At 45.5% G+C, this 19912-nt stretch overlaps 1 protein-coding gene across 2 annotated transcripts; it reads left to right on the top strand.

Moving 5' to 3' along the window:
- The first annotated feature begins 431 nt into the window (after positions 1–431).
- TFR2 (transferrin receptor 2) lies at positions 432–18994 on the top strand. Of its 2 annotated transcripts, none has more exons than XM_020979200.1 (18): positions 432–653; positions 2042–2288; positions 2842–3019; positions 10740–10880; positions 10972–11083; positions 11333–11455; positions 12172–12291; positions 12510–12649; positions 13011–13174; positions 14183–14302; positions 14613–14695; positions 14786–14849; positions 14940–15007; positions 15247–15323; positions 15501–15585; positions 15755–15982; positions 16222–16362; positions 17888–18994. In XM_020979200.1, exons 1-18 carry the CDS (start codon positions 621–623, stop codon positions 18158–18160), a joined length of 2397 nt encoding a protein of 798 aa, XP_020834859.1. In that variant the 5' UTR covers positions 432–620; the 3' UTR covers positions 18161–18994. The 2 variants fall into 2 exon arrangements, with proteins under 2 accessions (XP_020834859.1, XP_020834860.1); XM_020979201.2 differs by having other exon boundaries at positions 17892–18105.
- Positions 18995–19912: the final 918 nt, after the last annotated feature.

Here is a 19912-nt window from a genome sequence, read left to right as displayed (position 1 = left end):
TCTTACCTAGGAGAAACCAGAGGCCAGAGTACAGAGTGCATGAACTGGGGTTGGGGGGGGGGTTCCTGTGTGGGCCACAGGGCATACTCCCTTGGATTCCAAAAAAGGCATCAGGGACTTTGAGAAAGGAACAGTTAGAACAGCTAGAGAGCATGAGTGTGCCAGGGGTACAAGAAAAGGTGTTGGGATTATCTCGCTGGATAGGAGGAAGGCCAATGGAGAAAGGAAAATAGGGGCCAACCTCCTTCCTAAATTCACCTCCTCCCAACCCCCCTCACTCCTACCTACACCTTCAACCACACTCCCAGCAGGGACCTAGAGACCAAAGTCTGTTCAATCCCAGAAAATTGATTTTACTGCAGAGAAGGGGTGGAGTGGGGGTGGGAGGAGAGAGGGGTGGAGTTCTCTGATATTTATGACTTATTCCCCCCTCCCCAAACTCAGTTCCCCAGGGACCCAGGGGGAAGGTGGGTCCTAAAGAGACTGGGCATTTTGAAAACAACCAGAAATTTGAGGTGGAAGCCCAGCAAATTGCTTTCCTGCAGAGAGGACTTAGCTGCTAGGGCTAAGGGGACCTGGGGGCCTGTCCTCAGGCACAGCATTGAGGAGACGCCAGACAGATGGAAAGGTTTCGGGGGTTCTTCTTGAAAGCGGTAAGACTTTTGGAAGCTGGAGGGAAACACTATTCCCCAATCCAAATTCACCCTATCCCACAACCTGAAACAATCTGCATTCCCATGTCAAGTTGCAGAACACCTCACTCCTAACTCTGCTTCTTCCCCTGGTGCTTCCTGTCTCCTTCCAGGTATCTATCTTCTAGTTCCATAGAGCTCCTGATAGCCATGAGCTAGAGTATCTTAAGAAAGCTAGGTTTCAGTGAGTTCCAGAAAGTGGGAGGAATAGAGGATGGGAAGATGTGGAGGAGAATTTGTTCATAATAAAAGAGGATTCTACAGGCCAGCCAGTGAAAGATAAGGACTAGGAAGGGCTAGGGCTAGTATATGAATATACTACATTGTAGGTATATATGAATATGTATATGTATATTCATGTACATATATAGAATATGAATATATGGATAATAATGAAACAGTAGGGAGTTAGGGGGAGGGGAGAAGGGGTTTTGAAGGTGACAAGGCAGGTGTCCCTAGGAGAGACAGATCTTAAGCTCAGATATAATGGTGGAGAAAAAGGAGCCTGTTTCCTTCTCTATCCTCCAACCCCTACAGGAATGTAAGCTAATATAATAGCATCAGGAGAGGAGATAGTCCATCCTTTCCACCTCTCTTCTGAACTCTACTGCCAGCAATCCCGTCCCTTGCCCTAATCCAGGCCTGCCTTCCCCCAACCAGTGTCAGGGCATAAGTCCTGATAAGGTGAGAAGGATAGGACAGCCTCCAAATTATAGCAGGGAGTAAATGGTATCCCCAGATACTAGTGATTGAGATAGCCTCAGCTGCCTCACCCTTGTTATGGTTTTGTGCCTTCCCCAATCTTCTTTGCTTCCTCATCTCCTTGTCCTACCCTTTCTCTTTATCATTCCCTATCTCTCTGTCTTTCCTCAACTCCCTGTCTTATCCCAGTCCCACCATCACACTTCTCCCTATCATCCGCTGGGCCATCTCCTGATCTATATCTGGCCACTGGACCCAGATGGTTCTGGAAGAGAAAGTGAGGCTGGTGACTTTGCACAGCCCTCCCTCCCTCAAATCCAATTCAATTGCAAGTCATGGCATCATCTTCCTGATGTCTTGGTCCTCTTCGAGAATGAAGGACAAACCACACACAACCCTATCGTCTGCTATCCGTCTCCTTCCTCAGGCTATTCTCCCCATTTCTTCTCCATTGTCTTCTCCCATCTCCCTTTCCTATACCATCCACCTATCTCTCCATCCTCTATCCTGTCCCATTCCAGTGTCCTCTCCCCCCATCTCCATCTCTTCTCATCAAATATCGTTCCCTCCCTCAATTCCCCAAGGGCTTTTCCATGAGTTTCTGTCTATCTAGCCCTCTACTGACCTCAGGGTCCCTCTGCTCCCAGCATCAAGAGTTGTCTTCCCACCATTCCTATACCATCTACAAACAAGTAGAAGAGGACCAGGGAAAACAGTTGGAGGAAGATGAGAAACAAGAGGAAAGAGAAGAAGATCCAGCTGCTCTCATCATGCACATGGAGCTACCGACCACAAACAAACAGGGGCAAAAGCAGAGGGAATGTGGGAGGCAGAATCTGACCCCCAAGATAATCACTCACCTTATACTCATCAATTTCTTGGTCTTTACTGTGGGTAAGAACAAAGTCTCTGCTCCCTGGCCATGGGACTGGAGTGAGCTTGGGAGGTGAGGGGAGGGTCCCTCAGGAGATTAAGTGGAGGATCCAGTGGAGAAGATGTTAAATCGGGGCAGCTAGGTGGTGCAGTGAATAGAGCTCTGGCCTTGGAGTCAGGAGAATCTGAGTTCAAATCCAGCCTCAGACACTTAACACTTACTAGCTGTGTGACTCTGGGCAAGTCACTTAACCCTGATTGCCTCACACACACACACACACACACAAAGATGTTAAATCTGGGGTTTGGGAAAGGTTGGAGTCTGAACTCTTAGGTCCTGAAGTGGACGAGGCAGAATGATGAAGGGGTCAACAAAGAAGGGGTGAGTGGTCTTGGGGAAGAGCTAGTTTCTTGAATGTCTCAGTTTCAAGAAGGTAGAATGAAGGAGGGAAGAACATTATCTTAGAGGGATCCCAGGTAGATGGGAGATGGCAGGAACTCAAGTCCTGAGAGAGGAGGGAAAGGAAAAGGAAACATTAGAGGTAAATCAATCACTTGGCTTTCCTTACCTCAGCCTTCCTCTTCGGCTACATTGCCTTTCGGGGTTCATGCCAGTCTTGTAAGGATGCTATGTCAGAAGTGAGTGATGAAGAGCTGAATCCAGACAACAGCGGCTCTACCCTGTATTGGGCTGACCTTCGGGATATGTTCCACAAATACTTGGATGAGGAGCAACTGAAAAGTTCTATCAGGTAAGACCCAAGATTAGATCTTCAGCACTTCAAATAGAATCTTGCACTCTTCCTCCTAACTGGAGACTCAGATATCTTTCCCTCCAATCCCATGGTTCTTGACTCATTCAACTTCAGTTCTTGGTATCTAGGCAGCCCACTTTCCCTCCCCTCAGTTAATGTTCACTGAGAAATATCTCTGTACAATGAACTGTGCTAATGCTACAAAGATGCAAACAATATATAACTTGCCTCAGGGCTCTGATAGTCAGAGGGTATACTGCTTCTTTCCCTAGATGACTGCGATCTCCATGACATAAAATGGCTCCCCATTGCTCACTGGCAACTCCCTTGGCAGTGAAGCCTGGACTGTTCTCCTTCCATCTTAACTGCATCTATGTTTGAGGTCTCTTTCATTTTCACCTTCCCACTCCGAGTAACATATACACACTAATTTTGCCCCCCAAATGAAGAAAATCCAAATTACAACTCTGGTATGGATGATGATAGTGATAATGATAATAATTAGTATTTTTACAGCACTTTAAGGTTTGTAAAGCACTTTACAAATATTTCATTTTAATCTCATAATAACCCTGGGAGGCACTTTACCTGCTTTCATAAAGCTACATATGGTCCTTCATAAAGTCCATCCATTCTTTATCTGTATATGGATAGCATTTTCCTTTGTGAGTCCTTTGTACTTGTCTTGGATCATTGTGTTGCTGAGAAAAGCTGAGTCATTCATAGTTAATCATCACATGATGTTGCTGATACTGTGTACAGTGTTTTCCTGGTTCTGCTCATTTCACTTTGCATCAGTTCATACAAGTCTTTCCAGGGTTTTCCTTTACTCTATGTGTGTCTCTTCGCTTCAAGTGTGTTTCTTATAAGCAACATATTGTAGGATACTGTTTTTTGACCCTCTCTGCTATCCACTTCCATTTTATGTGAGAGTTCATCCCATTCACATTCACCATTATGATTACTACCTGTGTATTTCCTTCTGTCCTATTCTTCCTCCTGTTTGTCCTCTCTCTCCTTTCACCCTTTCCCAAATCATCAAAGTTTTGCTTCTGTCTGCCACCTCCCCTGATCTGCCCTCCTTTCTGTCAGTTCCCACCCTCCCTTTATTTAATCTCCTCCTCTCCTCTACTTCCCTTTCAAATAAGATAGATTTCTATATTCGTCTGATTGTGTATATTATTCCCTCTTTGAGACAATACTGATGAGAGTAAGGTTCAAGCAATACCCATTACCGCCCCCATCTTCCCCTCCACTGTAATAGGTCTTTCTTACCTCTTCACATAAGATAATTTATCCCATTCTACCTCTCCCTTCCTTCTGTACCCATTTTATTCCACTTTCTCATCCTTTGTTTTTTGTCATTCCATCAAATATACCTTATGCCCATACCATCTGTCTATGTTTATTCTTTCTATCCATACTGTTAGTGATACAATATTTAAGAGTTACAAGTATCATCTTCTCATGTAGGGATGTAGACAGTTTAGCTCTACTGAATCCCTTTTGAGTCCCCCTGCTTTTTGACCTGTTTATGATTCTCTTTAGTCTTGATATTAGAGGTCAAATTTTTGGTTTAGTTCCTGTCTTCTTCTTATGAAGGCTTCAAATCCTTCTATTTCATTGAATGACCATTTTCCCCTTGATATATTATGCTTAATTTTGCCTGTCAAGTGATTCTTGGTTGTAGTCCTAGCTCTTTCGCCCTCTAGAATGTCATGTTCCATGACCTCTGATCCTTTAATGTTGCAGCTGCCAAGTCCTGTGTGATCCTGATTGTGGCTCCCTGATATTTGAATGGTTTCTGTCTGGCTACTTGCAGTACTTTTTCTTTGACCTGATAGTTCTGAAATTTGGCTATAATGTTCCTTGGGGTTTTTAGTTTGGGATCTCTTTCTTGAGGTGATCAGTGGATTCTTCCAATGTCTATTTTGTCCTCTGGTTCCAGGACATCAAGGCAGTTTTCCTTGATAATTTCTTGAAAGATGCTGTCCAGGTCCTCCTTTTGATTATGGCTTTCAGGTATTCCAATGATTTTGATATTGTCTGTCCTGGATCTATTTACCAGGTCAGTTTGTTTTTCTCATGAGGTATTTTACATTTTTTTCCATTTTTTCCATTATTTTTATTTGTTTGATTGATTCATGCTGTCTCGTGGAGTCATTAGCTTCCACTTGCCTAATTCTAACTTTTGAGGTATTGTTTTCCTCAATTAGCTTTCATACTTTTCCATTTGGCCAGTTGTACTCTTTAAGGGGTTCTTTTCTCCAATGGATTTTTGTATCTCCTTTTCTGTTTGGCCAGTTCTACTTTTTAAGTGGTTTTCCAAATTGTTGAATCTTTTTTCATAGTTCTCTTGCATCACTCTCATTTCCCTTCACCATTTTTCTTCTACCTCTCTTATATGATTTTTAAGCTCCTTTTGGAGCTCTTCTATGAGTTCTTTCTGGGCTTGAGACCACTTCACATTTTTCTTTGGGGTTTTGCCCATAGATGTTTTGACATTATTGTCCTCTTCTGAGTTTGCATTTTGGTTTTCTCTGTCACCACAATAATTTTCTGTGGTCAGATTCTTTGTTTGTTTGTTTGTTTTCTGCTCATCCCCACCCCTCCCTTTTTTTGCCCTTTTTCCTTTCTTTTAAATTTGAGCTCTGCTCCTAGGGTAGAAGGGGCATTGTCTCCAGCTTCTTGTGCTAGTGGCTGCAGGCCCTGGCTATTTACCTGGTGCTGTACTGATGTTGCCCTGAGGTCCACGGGGGACCCTCATGTCTGGTGCTGTGCTATGGGGGTAGGGTGGGGGGTTGGCTGGTGCTGCTGGAGGCTATAGGGGTCTGGCATCTTACCTGGTGCTGAGCTGGGGCCCTAGTGATGGTTGTCTGGCATGTGCTGAGGCCAGGTGAGGTTTTTCTGTATTTCCCCGGGGTTACAACGAAGCATTGGCTCCTGGAGGATGCCTGCTTGGCTGGAGCTGCACCAGAGCACGTGGAGGTCCAGTTGCTGTAGGACACCCACCATGCACAATGCTGAAGCGCTTGGAGGTCCAGCCACCTCAGGATGCCTGCCTGCTGGGGCTGCATGGAAGCGCGTGATGGTTTTTAGAGCTGGAGTCGGCTGGTTCCCTTGGCTGTGCTAAGGCATGCGTGGGTCTTGGTATTGGAGTCTGACTGCTCCACCGCACTGAGGCTCAGAATCTCTCACTGCTTTGCTGAGGTGGGGCTTGCTGCTGGCTTCTGGGACTCTTCTTGTTCTGGAATGTACTCCCTTTTTACCTGAGTGAAATGGACCTTTCTTGCCAATCCTCCAAGTCTCCCAGGCTAAAAGAACACTCCACTCTGTCTTTTTGCTGGCTCTGCTGTTCTAGGACTTGTTCTGGGGTGCTATTTGATGGCTGTTTGGTTGTTTGGAGGTGGATATGAGAGAGCTACAGTGATTTACTGTTTACTCCACCACTTTGGCTCCCAAAAGTCCTGTTTATCTATTTTCATTCAGTGAGGATGCTTCATCCAGGGCAGGACAGGTTATGGGGTGTGTGTGTGTGTGTGTGTGTGTGCGTGTGTGTGTGTGCGCGCGCGTGCACTTGTGAAGAGAATAGTTTCTGTAAGAGGCCCTGGTCAATCTGTGTTCATCTACCAGACGAGTTTGGAGAAGCCAGGGACAGGCCAGAGCATGGTCAGATTACCATTGTGCATGGCAGTGATGAAATCAGGATCAACTAGTGAGTATATATCTGAGGTTTCCTCCTCTTTCTTCCACCCATGATGTAGAGAGTGAGAAACTGAGATAGAAAAACTGGAGTGGAAAGAGCCCAGAGACTATAAGATCAGCTGTAAGACCAAGTTATTACAGTGGCCCAGGTGCAAGGTGATGAGGACCTGAGCTAAGATAATTGCAGTAGGAGTGGAAAAGAAAAGATGAATACTAAAGATATTTGAAAGACGAGGATGATAAAAGTTGGTAACAACTTAGATTGGATATAGGGGACAAAGGAGAGGAAAGAATCAAATGTGACTCCTAGGTTTGTAGTCTGGGAGACTAGAAAAAGAGTAGTTAACATTTGCAGAAATGAGGTATGTGGGAATGACATTTGCTTTGCAGGAAAAGGTGAAGAGTTCCATTTTGTACATGGTGAATTTGGAATAATAGCATCTTCAGGGGATATCGTGTAAGGATATAAAGATGTGAGGGTGATAGTGAAGTTCATCCCAGAATTCTCTTGTCATTTCTTACAATACAATAATATTCCATTACAACCATATGTTACAATTTGTTCACCCACTGTCCATTGATGTAAGAAGTTTGTATGGCTTGAAATTATTCCTTCATTGGTATGATTCTTCCTCTTAACTTCCCCCTCCCAGTACCCACCTGTTTTTAATGAGTTTGATGTAGTATATGCTAACTTCTCTGATGTGTTCAACAATCAGGTTCTGATAAGAGTGAGGTTTATCTGATGCCCACTCCTCCCCCTAACCCTTCTTCCATGTTCATACAGTCTTCTCATATATCTCAGTTATGAGAAACTTCAAGTTCTACCCCCTTCTTCCTCTTTTCTACACAAATGCATTCCTTTTACTCTCTTCTTTCTTCCAATCTTAAGGGGGATCAGGAAAGGTTTGCTGTACAACATAAAATTTTAGGTAGGCTTGAAGAAGACCAAGAGGTGGAGATGAGGAGGGAAAACATTCCAGGCATGGGAGATGTCTAATGAAAATGTTAGAGTTAGGAGATAGAATTTCTTGTTTGAGGAACAGTAAGAAGACCACTATCACTGGTGGCACAGTAGATAGAGGGCTAGGCCTGGAGTCAGGAAGACTGCTCTTTCTGAATTCAAATCAGGCCTCAGACACTTACTGGCTATGTGACTCTGGGCAAGTCACTTAACCCTGTTTTAGATTTGGAGTAGGTATGTGGGAACTGGGCTGCCTGCCTCTGTTCAGGCCACCATTTTGGCTTGATGTACCCTTCTTTATAAAAAGGAAGAAATTGAAGCCCAGAAATGTTAAGATGAATTACTCAAAGTTCCATGGGTCATATAGGTAGTAAAAGTATTTGAGCAGGATTTGAAATTAAGTCTCCTCACTTTATAATCAATGCCCTTTCTATAATGTGATTAGGATAGAGCTCTGGGCTCCAATATTAGGGAGTAATAATGGAATCTCAGAGGTCAGAGAGACTTCTTAGATGATCTGATCCACCCTGGATCTCACAAAGAATACCCTCTATGATTTCTATAGCTAGTAATCTTCCAGGTTTCACATGAAGACCTCAAGAGAAGGGGAATTTATTCCCTCATGAGGAAGGAAGGAAGAGAAGAAGGAAGGAAAGAAACTTAGCATTTATCAAGCATCTACTATGTGTCCAGCACTATGCTAAGCATTTTACAAATATATCATTTTATTTGAAGTAGGTGTATTATTATCCCCATTTTACAGTTGAGGAAACTGAAGCAGACAGAAGTTAAGTGACTTATTCAGGGTCACACAGCTAGGAAGATTCTGAATCCAGATCTGAACTCAGGTCCTCCTAACTCCAGCTGCTCACACCAGCTGCCTTCAGGTGACATGCATAATGTGGGAGCTAGGCTGCTGGTAGACCTCAGCATCAAGATCTCCAGACTCCCAAACCAGCCAGTTTTACACTGTACTGCTCCATAGGTTGGATTTTCTGGGGATCTGGGGAGCACAATGGGATATGGTAAAGACAGTTCATGAACTATTGTCTCCAAGTCAAGCCTACTCCATCACAGGGAAGATGCAGTCTCCAATGCCTTCCTGACCTGCTTCGGATTTGGGCACTTTGCACATAATCAGTCACGAACCCTATCCATGGTTCCATTTCCATCTCAAGCTGACATTCTTTCTGGCTTTACCCCATGGGCAAGTCTGGGCCAGCATGATAGCAGGAGCACTGCCCCAGCTGCTTAGCGGTACAGAGCTGGGAGATACATCAGTCCAGGTGTGCACCCCATGATGGGAGAAAAGTTCAGTCAAGTTAGTAGCACAGCCAGGACTAGAACTCTTGGCTCATAATCCCATTCTTCTCCCGTTAGGAGAGGCAGCTAAGTGGCACAATGGATAGAGTACTGGGCCTGCAGTCAGGAAGTCCTTACCAGCTATGTGACTCTGGGCAAGTCACTTTGTTTGCCTCAACCTCCTCTTCTGTAAAATAGGTGTAATAGCAACACTTACCAAATAAGATAATATTTGTACAGCACCCAGCACATAGCAGAAGCTTAATTAGTGCTTATTTCCTTTCTTCTTTCAGAGGGCTGAAACAGTGGAAATTATAGGAAGGCAGCTTTTGGCCCAATGGGAAGACCAGCTTCTTAAGAATTAGAGCTGTATTTTTTTTCTTCAATTTTGTTTTCCTTTCTCTTTCTTATGGTTCCTCCTATTGGTTCTAATTCTTCCTTACAACATCACTAATGTGAAAATATGTTTAATAGGAATACATAAGTATAGCCTATATCAGACTGTACGCTGTCTTGGGAAGGGAGGTCTGGAGGGCAGGGGGAAAAAATTTAAAACTCAAAAGTTTATGGAAGTGATTGTTGATAAATCAAAATAAATTAATTTAAAAAAAAGAATTAGGGGCAGCTAGGTGGCACAGTGGATAGAACACCGGCCCTGAAGTCAGGAGGACCTGAGTTCAAATACAGCCTCAGACCAAACACTTGACACTTACTAGCTGTGTGACCCTGGGCAAGTCACTTAACCCCAATTACCCCTCCCCCCCAAAAAAGAATTAGAGCTATGCAACAATAGGATGGGTTGATTTCACCATGGAGTAGTGATGTTGCTGTTACAGGAAGTCTTCAAGCAAAGCTGGATCAGCCATTCACTAGGGAAGTTGTAGAATGATTCTCTGCCCTGGGTAGAAAGTTGACCTATGTGATCTGTGAGGCCCTTCTCTTATTCTCATTTACCCATCCATGAACTGGAAATAGTACTTGCAATATATCAGTTTTCTGTGAGAAAGGTGCTTTATAAACCTTAAAGCAATATATAAATGTGAATGACTATTATGACGCTATATCTAAAACTGAGGGTTTGAGCATGAGTAACAGAAATTGGCAACAACTTTCTGAGACTATGAATTACATAGGAGTTGCTGACCTGTATCAGTGGATGGATTTCCCCACACCAAAGAAATCCCAGGTATAGCCTTGGATATCCCACAAGTTCCTCAAATTGAACGTGCCTTGAAACTTTGTCTAACTTCCCTCTTCTGTTAATAGAGTTACCATACTTTCTTGTGCTTAAACCTCAAGTCTTTTTTTTTTTTGGTGGGTGGAGGGCAGGGAGGGTTCTAGACCTGGGATTTCTTTGGTGTGGGGAAATCCATCCGCTGATATAGAGTATCATATATCATACAGAGTACCATATGGAGGTATAGGACTGGAAGGACTCAGGAAATGTAGATTTGGGAGACATGAGCATTGGAGGAGCAGTTTTTGTTGAGTGGTGGATAGAGAAGTACATGACATGCGTTATTATGGGAGAGCCAATAGATGGAGGAAAATTTTGTTTTGGGGATTGAGGAGATTTGAGAATGTTTGATGGTGAAAGAAAAGGAGCCAGTGGAAATGGACAATAATTGAGATAGGGAGTAATTTAGGACAAAAGTACCCACATTTCTTTGTAAGGGGCAGATATCTAATCCCTCACTGATCAGTTGCCTCCCAGAATCCAAACGTCCTGCCCTTCTCCCCAAACAGGACCATCAGCCTTCTGGAACGATCCTCAGGTTCCCCTGGAATGACTGCTCTATCTCACCAGATACGAGATATGTTCTCCCAGCAGAAGCTAGACCATGTGTGGATGGATACTCATTACGTGGGGCTGCAGTTCCCTGACCCGTGAGTCGGAGTGGTGTTAGGCCTGATTGGCTGTGTCTGGTGGGACAGAGGGTGAGGGGTGGAAGAATTCCTGCCTTTTCTCCTACCACAGGGTCCGGCCAAACACACTGCATTGGGTCGATGGGTCCGGCAATGTTTTGAGAGAGTTACAGTTGGAAGATCCTGATGTCTATTGTCCCTACAGTGCCCAAGGCAGTGCTGTTGTAAGGGGATTTCCTGGGGCCCAGATGTCCCTTCCCAGCCCCACATATCCCATCCCTTTAGTTCCCACAGATCCAGACAGACTTGTTCCCCAGGCTCCCTACTCCTCTCCTAGTTCCCTTTGGCCCCAGAGCTACTGCCCTCCAGTTCTGCACCTTTCTATTCCTTACATGGCACCAGGCTCAGTCGGGGGTGGGGGGAAGGAAGCAGTCTATTGATCTGGTCACTGTTTGCCTTGCTGGACTCTGCAGGGAGGACTCATTTATGCTAACTATGGGCGACTGAAGGATATGGAAGCTCTCCAAGAGAAGGATTTGGACCCCAAGGGGCACCTACTACTGGTGCGAATAGGACATGTGAGCTTTGCTGAGAAGGTGAGGGACCTCTCCAGCACAGTAGAAACTGAAGAGGGAGGAGAGACCCAGGTAGCAAAGGCGGGGAAGAGCAACCCAATCCTACCAGCTTCCACTCCCTCCCAACAAGTCTGCTAGAATTAGAGATCTTATCATAGAAAGCCAGTGGAGAGAAATTGGAAAGAGCCTTGGACTTGGAGTCAATAGACATGGGTTCAAGTTTTGACTGTCACTCACCAGCTGTGTGAACTTAGAGAAATCTAAGTTCTAACCTCTCTGAGCTTCAATGTCCTCCTCTGTTAATGAGGAATAATAGTCCCTGCCCTGCTTCTCTCAGAGTTCTTGTGATGATCCAATCAGATAGCAGATGTGAAAACTCTACAACCCTAAAGTGCTCTATAATGTGAGCTATTATTGTTATGATTGTTGTGATTATTATTATGAAATAGGCAATGCAAGGGAACAGAAGGAATAGAAAAAACTCTTTAGAAAGAGGAAACAACTTATGAAGAAACAGGGAAGTAGTGGCTAGTAGGGAAGTAGGAACCATTATAGAGAAATTGGACATGGGTTTTGGAGAAATAATAAGTGTGGGGAGTACAGGAAACAGGATGTGGATTCTTGGGGTTCAGAAATGGAAAACATGGGGGTGTAGCAAGGACTCAGGAGGGTCGGAGAACTAGGAAGTGGGATGCAGGTGGATTCAGGAAGATGATGTGGCCTGACTCCTACATTAGGTGTCGAATGCTGAGGCCTTTGGGGCTCTGGGTGTCCTCATCTACCCAGACCCTGCTGACATCCACCCAGACCCCCACAAGAAGCTGAGGCTGTCTAACCACACAGCTGTGTATGGACATGTGAGTCTGGTACCTGGAAATCAAAGGGCCCTTCTTGCTTTTTAGGACCCTGACATCCTCAGAAAGGAAGACCAGGCATGAGGCCAAGTCCAATGCTACCTAGACTCTGTGGTTCATGTAGGAGGACTGGGTGGGGAATGGGATCAGGGAGATAAGGATAGGGATGATGCCCTGATCTGTTTCTGTCCTTGCCAGCTATGCCCCAACTCCCCCAACAGGTTCACATGGGAACAGGGGACCCCTATACTCCTGGCTTCCCCTCCTTTAATCAAACTCAGTTCCCACCTGTGGAATCTTCTGGCCTCCCTAGTATCCCAGTACAGCCCGTCAGTGCCAGCATCACTGCCCAGCTGCTGGGGTGAGTAGGGGAAGGCAGGGGGGGAAAAAAGCCTTGAGTTCTGCTTGGTCACAAGGATGCCAAGACCCAAAGAAAAAAAACACCTGTCTTTTCCATTCTTTTCCTCTTCTCAGTCCCACCCCAGCCCCCTTTTTCCCTTTTTCTCTATCCCTTTATTTCTGGCTGTCATCTCCATTTCCCTCTTTCTCTCATCTTCCCTCTCCATCTCTTCACCTTTTTCTGTGCCTCTGCCCACTCTTGACCTCCAGATCCTAGGGGCAAAGGCTGTGTGATAGGTCTGTGGCCTTCTCCCTCAACCCTGTTGTTTCCCTGGGCCTGTTCTAGAGCTATCTTATCTCCCTGACTTAGTTCCTGCTCCTAGGAAGCTGTCAGGCCCTGAGGCCCCCCAAGAGTGGAAAGGGACTCTCTCTGACACTCCATACCGTCTGGGCCCTGGGCCAACTTTGCGCCTTGTTGTCAACAACTATCGAACCTCAACTCCCATAATCAGCATCTTCGGTTGCATTGAAGGTCGCTCCGAACCTGGTAGGAGATGTGGGCTTTGGTTTATTTTGTGTATAGGGTATATGTGCTGCCTGTGTAAGATATAATGTCTAGATGGATTGTCTAAACAGATGTTCTTAGGAAGGCACTGGTATGATCTGAAGTCTGGACTGTCTCTGAGGAGAGAAGGAAAGCCAACAGGACGGCAGGAGGGAGAGAGAGAGAAAAAACTACAGAGCACAGCAAGGCTGAGACACTTGGCACTCTTTTCCTCAGCCTCCAAAAGTAGTACCAGAATATGGGGCAGCTAGGGGGCACAGTGAATAGAGCACCAGCCCTGGATTCAGGAGGATCTGAGTTCAAATCTGACCTCAGACATATAACACTTATTAGCTGTGTGACCCTGGGCAAGTCAGTTAACCTCATTGCCTAGCCAAAAAAAAAACCAAACAAACAGAATTCTATTTATCTGTCCCACTACATATTGCTGGTCTAGGAGTATGTTAAGTTCAGAACAAAGTTGCTTTCCTGGCCACTACCCTTTAAATTGGGGAGAGCTGCTCTAAGCTTCCATCATTGCCTCTTCCCACAAAACTCTGGTTACATAAAAGGCCATCAGAAATGAGTAAATCCATTTTTCCCAAGCAGATGGCAAACAGAAATTAGAGAATTTATACATACGAGAATATGAGAATGGCTCTTTAGACAGTAGGGAGATGAGATCACAGCTCAACAAAGAAAGAGGTCCTGATCCCACTCAAGGGAAAATTCCTCTCCCCTCCTCCAAAGCTGGAGTCAATCATATTGAGGAGGTGATTTCCCCTACATGTCAGTTTCCGAAGTTTCTCTCTCTGTGTTTGAAGTTGGTCCCCAAAAAGAGTTTAGAACGATCACTGTTCTTTCATTCTGTGTGTGTGTGTGTGTGTGTGTGTCTGTGTGTGTGTGTGTATAATGAAGGAAACTAAGAAAAATCAGTTATTTCCTAGGCACCACTGAAGATTCAGATCCAGCCCCCTGACTTCACATGTTTACTCCTTCTTCCTGCCCCAGATCATTACATTGTCGTTGGGGCCCAGAGAGATGCCTGGGGTCCAGGGGCAGCCAAGTCTGCTGTGGGCACAGCCCTCCTGCTGGAGCTGGTACACACCTTCTCTGCCATGATGAGGAATGGTAAGGCCAGGGCCAAGATACTAGGGTCAGGGAGGTGGAGAGAGAAGGGACTCAGGAATGAGAAGTAAGAGAGGACTAAGATTCGAGAAGGTTCCAGGACAGGATTGGGGCCAGAGCCCAGGGAAGGACTGGAGAGAAAGTCGTTAAGGAAGATTCCAAACCAGGGCTTGGAAGGGGAGATTGAAGGTACATGGGAGCATGTGAAGAACTAAAAGCTGGACAAGGTGATAACAACTCTAGGGGTGGCCAAATGAAATACGGATGAGAAAGGTAATTACTCTTCCTCACCCCCTTCCTTCCCATTCATCAGGTTTTCAGCCTCGAAGAAGCCTGCTTTTTGTCAGCTGGGATGCTGGTGACTTTGGGAATGTGGGAGCCACTGAATGGCTGGAGGTAATGGGCCAGAAATGGAAAGAGTCTCTAGGGTGGGGGTGCTCCTGGGTGCTGGGAGGGGGCTTGTCCTTAGTCTTCTCTCTCCTTCAGGGCTACCTCACCATGTTGCACCTCAAAGCTGCTGTCTATGTGAGCCTGGACAATGCTGTGCTTGGTGAGCTGAGATCTAAGCTTTCCTGTGGAAGAGAAGTTAGGACTTGAGCCCTAAGCCTAATTGGCTTCTCATTTCCGCCTCTCTCCTCAGGGGATGACCAGTTCCATGCAAAAACCAGTCCTCTTCTCACCAGCCTCATTGAGAGCATCCTAAAGCAGGTAAGGGCCCTAAGAAGGCATAGATCCAGAGATTGTCAGAACTGAAAGGAACCTTAAAGTACATCATTCAGCCCTTTCCTTTCCTGGAGAAAACTGGGGCCCAGAATTGAGAAGTGACTTGCCTAATGCCATAGAGGTTAGAGAGAACAAAAGTAGGGTCCAGGAAAAAACCAGGGGGATCAGAGGTCTAGGTGAAGTCTGATCGTTGAGGTCTTTTCCTCCGTCTTCTCCCGATCTAGGTGGATTCTCCCAACCATAGTGGTCAAAGCCTCTATGATCAGGTGGTGGTTCCAGGCCAGAGCTGGGAGACTGAGGTGTAAGTGACAGGCTTCCAGGGGATGGGGTGTCCAAGTTTGTTACGGAAAAGTAGGGGAGGGAAAGGGACAGATCTCGGTGGTCATGGTGGTGCTGGTATCCTACTGGGATCTGGGAAATCTGAGCAGGGAATTGTTCTCCACTCTTGGCTACTCTTGGCCATGCCTCCCATCCTCAGGATCCGGCCCCTGCCCATGGACAGCAGTGCTTACTCCTTCACTGCCTTTGGAGGGGTCCCTGCTGTTGAGTTCTCATTCACTGAGGTAAGCCTCATTCCACCCCCACCTACAGATATACTCCCTCTGTCACAACCCCATCATTCCAACCTTACCCACCATTCCATATCCTAGACCCATTGTCCCATCCCCAAACTCTACCCTTCTGTATCCCCAACTGTCACGGACCTTATTCTTCCCTATCTTTTGTCATCAGAAAGGCCCACCCTACCCCTTCCTGAACACCAAAGAAGATACATATAAGAATCTGCATGGAGCATTACAAGGGCGGCTGCCAGCTGTGGCCCGGGCTGTGGCCATGGTGGTGGGCCAACTACTCATCCGGCTCAGCCATGATCACCTGCTACCCTTAGACTTTGGTTGCTATGGTGATGTCATCCTGAAGCACATTGGCAGACTCAATGAGTTCTCTGGGGATCTCAAGGTTGGAACCTGGACATCAGTCCCTAGCCAGGGTTGAGATTTCTTCCCTGAATCCTATATTCCAAATCTTAGTCCCTTTGTGACTTAGTCCTGCCCCCACTCCTATCTCCCTTCATTTCTCTGAACCTGTGTCCTGATCTCCAGCCTTTCGCTTCTCTATTCCCTAAAGCCCCCAAATTCTGCTTCCTATTTCCTTCCTTGGCACCCTGGCACTTTCCTTAGTCCCTTTCTACTCTCTAGGCCCGAGGTCTGACCCTGCAGTGGATATATTCAGCCCGTGGAGACTACATCCGGTCAGCTGAGAAACTGCAGAAGGAGATCTACAGCTCAGAGGAGAGCAATGAGAGATTGATGAGAATGTATAATGTCCGCATCATGAGAGTGAGTCAGACTTATATGTCAGCCTTATCCTTATAACTACTGTCATAGGGCAGCCCCAACCCCAACCACTCCAGTTAGCAATATGAAGAAACCTTATTCCTCGACAGCTTTAGCTGTTATTGCTTGTCTTCTCTGCTTTTTGGGTCTTACACCCCAAGGCTGTTCCTCTGACCTTTCCCTACCCTCATTCTCTTTCCCGTGTCTAGCCCTAATCCCACCACCCCCACTTCCCTGTCTTGTTCCAAGCTTTTATCTTCCCTCTCCTTTCCCATCTCCTTTCTCCAATTCCTTTAATCTTCCCCCTTTTCCTATTCCCTCATCTTTCTCCTCTCCCACCTGGGATCACTAGAGGAGAATGAACAAAGAGAATAAGGTCAAGGACTGAAGTATTGAGCTACCCAGATCTGATTGGGATTAAATTACAAAAGGAGAGAGAATATTGAGAAAAAGAACCAGAGAAAGACACCTACATTTAGGCAGGAGGATAATTAAAGAAGAAGAGAATCAGGAGAAAATAATGCCAAAGAAGCCAATGCTATAGAGTTCAAAGAGGATAAAAAATGAGAAAAGACCATTGGATTTAGCAGCTGAGGTTATCTGTCACTCAGGGAAGAGTTGGTTTAGAAGACTGATGGGAGCTGAACTATGAGTGGCTAATGAGGAAGTAAAGACATCCAAAGTATACTATTCATACTCTTTCTAGATGTGTCACCACAAGATGAATGAAATAGGTCTTGAAGGATTCAGCAAATATAGGGAAGGATTTGTTATTGCTGTGTTTTTAGGATAAAGGAAGACCTGAGCATACTTGTAGACAGGGGAAGGAGACAATGGAGCAGGAAGGAATTGATGCTAGAGAGAGGGGATCCAGTCTCTTCCCTGGCTATTTACTATCAACAACTTCTCACCAGAATGCTACCTATAATCCCACTGACAGTATAAACCCCAGATTATCTGTCCAGGGATATGGAAAGAATTAGGAAGAGTGAATTGGGATGAAGGGGAAAGGCTTGTGTGGTTGGAAAGAGAACGGAGGCAAGTTGTTGAGGGACAGGGTTACCATGGAAAGCTCAGATCATTAAAGGATGCAGATGGGAAGATTAGATGGAATTGGGAAGTGTTAGTGAGGAAAGTGGGGGAGAAGGTCAGGGTAGCTATAGAACCAAGTGGTGAGGTGAGAAGTACTTGACCACCTATGTGACACTGGGCAAATCGTTTAACCTCCCTAGCTTCATCATCTGAAAAAAAAAAGGATTGGGCTAGATGATCAATAGTTCTTTCCAAATCTAAATCCTACAGCAAAAAAGCAGGGGAAGAGGGGGGCTGAGGAACTTGGAAAGTATAAAGAGCTGTGTCGAATCAGGAAGGAGTGCTGAAGAGAGTGGGGAAACTAGGCAAAGGGAAAATGATTGGGGGTGACTGAGGGTGGCTGAAGCTGTAGTATTGATGGGTGGCCAAAGTAGGTTCAAGAAGAAAAGTGATCTTCTGCTTCCTCTCTGACCACTCCCTATGCCCCTTGTGGCAGGTAGAATTCTACTTCCTATCCCAGTATGTGTCACCAGCAATCTACCCATTCCGTCACATCTTCCTGGGTCAAGGGGACCACACTCTGGGGGCCTTCCTGGAGCACCTGCAGCTGCTGAGGGGCGAGGAGGCTGTGGATGGCTCCCTAAAATATTCAAGACCTCATTTTGAAGAGGGCCACTTACGTCGTCAGCTGGCTCTACTCACCTGGACCCTGCAGGGAGCAGCTAATGCCCTCAGTGGAGATGTCTGGAACATTGACAACAACTTCTGAAGGTGGAAGAGTCACAGCATCCAGTCTTGTATATCTCCCTTTCTCAGGACCACCCATTCTCTCAACTTCTTCTCTAGATCCTTCACAGAATCTCCTCCTTTTACACATCCTTCTCCATTAAATTTCAGGGTGCTAGCCTGCTAGCTAGTGGCTGATCCCATTTCTTATTTGGCCCCCTTCCTTTGAAATGGATGTCTCTGTATATAATGTAAGAGGAAGCAGTTCCATTCTTCTTAAGGGGATGATCATACTGTTGGAGAGCAGTATCTGCTCAATCATTCTTATGCCCACTTTCCCTTCTCCTTGGCTTCCTGCCCCCCTCCAAAAAAAAAAATTAGGGCAAGGCAATTCAATGTCCATAACCTGAAATCCTATTTTTGTGCTCTGGACCCTCTCTTGAGTTTGAAGGTCCAGATCTGCCAAACTTTTCTGAAGGGAGGAATCTGGGAATAGTCCTGCTTTTTCCAGAGACATCATTTTCCTGGCATACTCAGAGCTACCCCAGCCTGCCCTTGCTCCCCTACCCATTCTTCACTCCTTGTCCTAGAAGGCATTTCCACACATAATTCCATGGACCCACTCAGTGACTGAGGATTCAAAGAAAAAAATTATTAAAAATCACAACACTCCTTGACAAGAAGCCTGGAATAGGGGAGGGAGCAGAGCAACCAACAGTGTCTTTCCTTTCTTCTCCCAGTGACCACTAGCATTAAATGTGTGTATGTATGTTTAATACATGTGTACACCTAGGTAACAAAACAGGTCATGAATAACCCTCAAACAAAAGGCTATTCTTGCCAATTCAATTTCAATAAAAGTTGCTTAAGCCTTGTGCCTGGGGATAACAAAAAGAAGAATCTCTGTTCTATACTCCAGGCATATGATTTGGACTGGGCTGAGTCCTGTGGAGCCTGGCCTCTAATGAGAAAGGGGCTAGGCCCCCTTTTCTCACACTCCTCGGCTCATTAACCCTCTGCCCCGGTATCTCTGATCTGTTTTTACATATAACTTAGGTCTGACTGACATGAAGGGTAAAAAGGGGAAGTTAAAAAAAGAACACTCAGTTACAATGTGAACTGGGCAATTGAATCCTACAATTCAGATCTAAATCCTACAGCAAAGAAGCAGGGGAGGAGTGGGGAGGCTAAGGAACTTGGGAAAGCATAAAGGGTTGTGGGGAATCAGGAAGGAGTGCTGCAGAGAGTGGGGAAACTAAGCAAAGGGAAAGTGATTGGGGGTGCCTGAGCAGGGCTGAAGCTGTAGTATTCATGGGTGGCCAAAATAGGGTTCAGGAAGAAAGGTGATCCTCTACTTCCTCTCTGACCAAAAGAAATGCTAAACATAAAAGGTTCATACTTGCATTAACAAAAAAAGACTTAAAACAGGATTCAGTAAAAATTTACAACTACTATTACAATATGCTGAGAGGCTGAGACCTAACCTCAAGGTAGAAAGCAGTTTTTAGGCATGTTAACTATGAATTTTTTTTTAGGGCTGCTAGGTGGCACAGTGGATAAAGCATCCACCCCTACTATCCCCACCCCACCCCAGCCAGGAAGACCTGAGTTCAGTCTCAGACACTTACTGGCTGTATGACCCTGGGCAAATCACTTAACCCTGTTTGCCTCAGTCTCTACATCTATAAAATGAGCTGAAGAAGGAAATGGCAAAACCACTTCAGCGTCTTTGCCAAGAAAATCCCAAATGGGATCACAGATACAATTGAACAACAACAATTACGCTTTTTACTTT

This window comes from Phascolarctos cinereus, unplaced genomic scaffold (genome assembly GCF_003287225.1).
Source record: "Phascolarctos cinereus isolate Bilbo 61053 unplaced genomic scaffold, phaCin_HiC Scaffold_5;HRSCAF=322, whole genome shotgun sequence".
In the NCBI taxonomy this organism is placed as follows: domain Eukaryota; kingdom Metazoa; phylum Chordata; class Mammalia; order Diprotodontia; family Phascolarctidae; genus Phascolarctos; species Phascolarctos cinereus.
Note: the sequence above shows the minus strand (reverse complement) of the source record. Positions and strands in the feature narration are given on the sequence as shown.

Bases quoted from the DNA above. Each gene is read 5' to 3' on its own strand.
- TFR2 (XM_020979200.1), top strand. From the start codon at position 621: ATGGAAAGGTTTCGGGGGTTCTTCTTGAAAGCG. The intron at 14,850-14,939 runs GTGAGCTGAGAT...CTCTCTCCTCAG, and splicing joins CCTGGACAATGCTGTGCTTG to GGGATGACCAGTTCCATGCA. The intron at 15,983-16,221 runs GTTGGAACCTGG...TCTACTCTCTAG, and splicing joins AGTTCTCTGGGGATCTCAAG to GCCCGAGGTCTGACCCTGCA.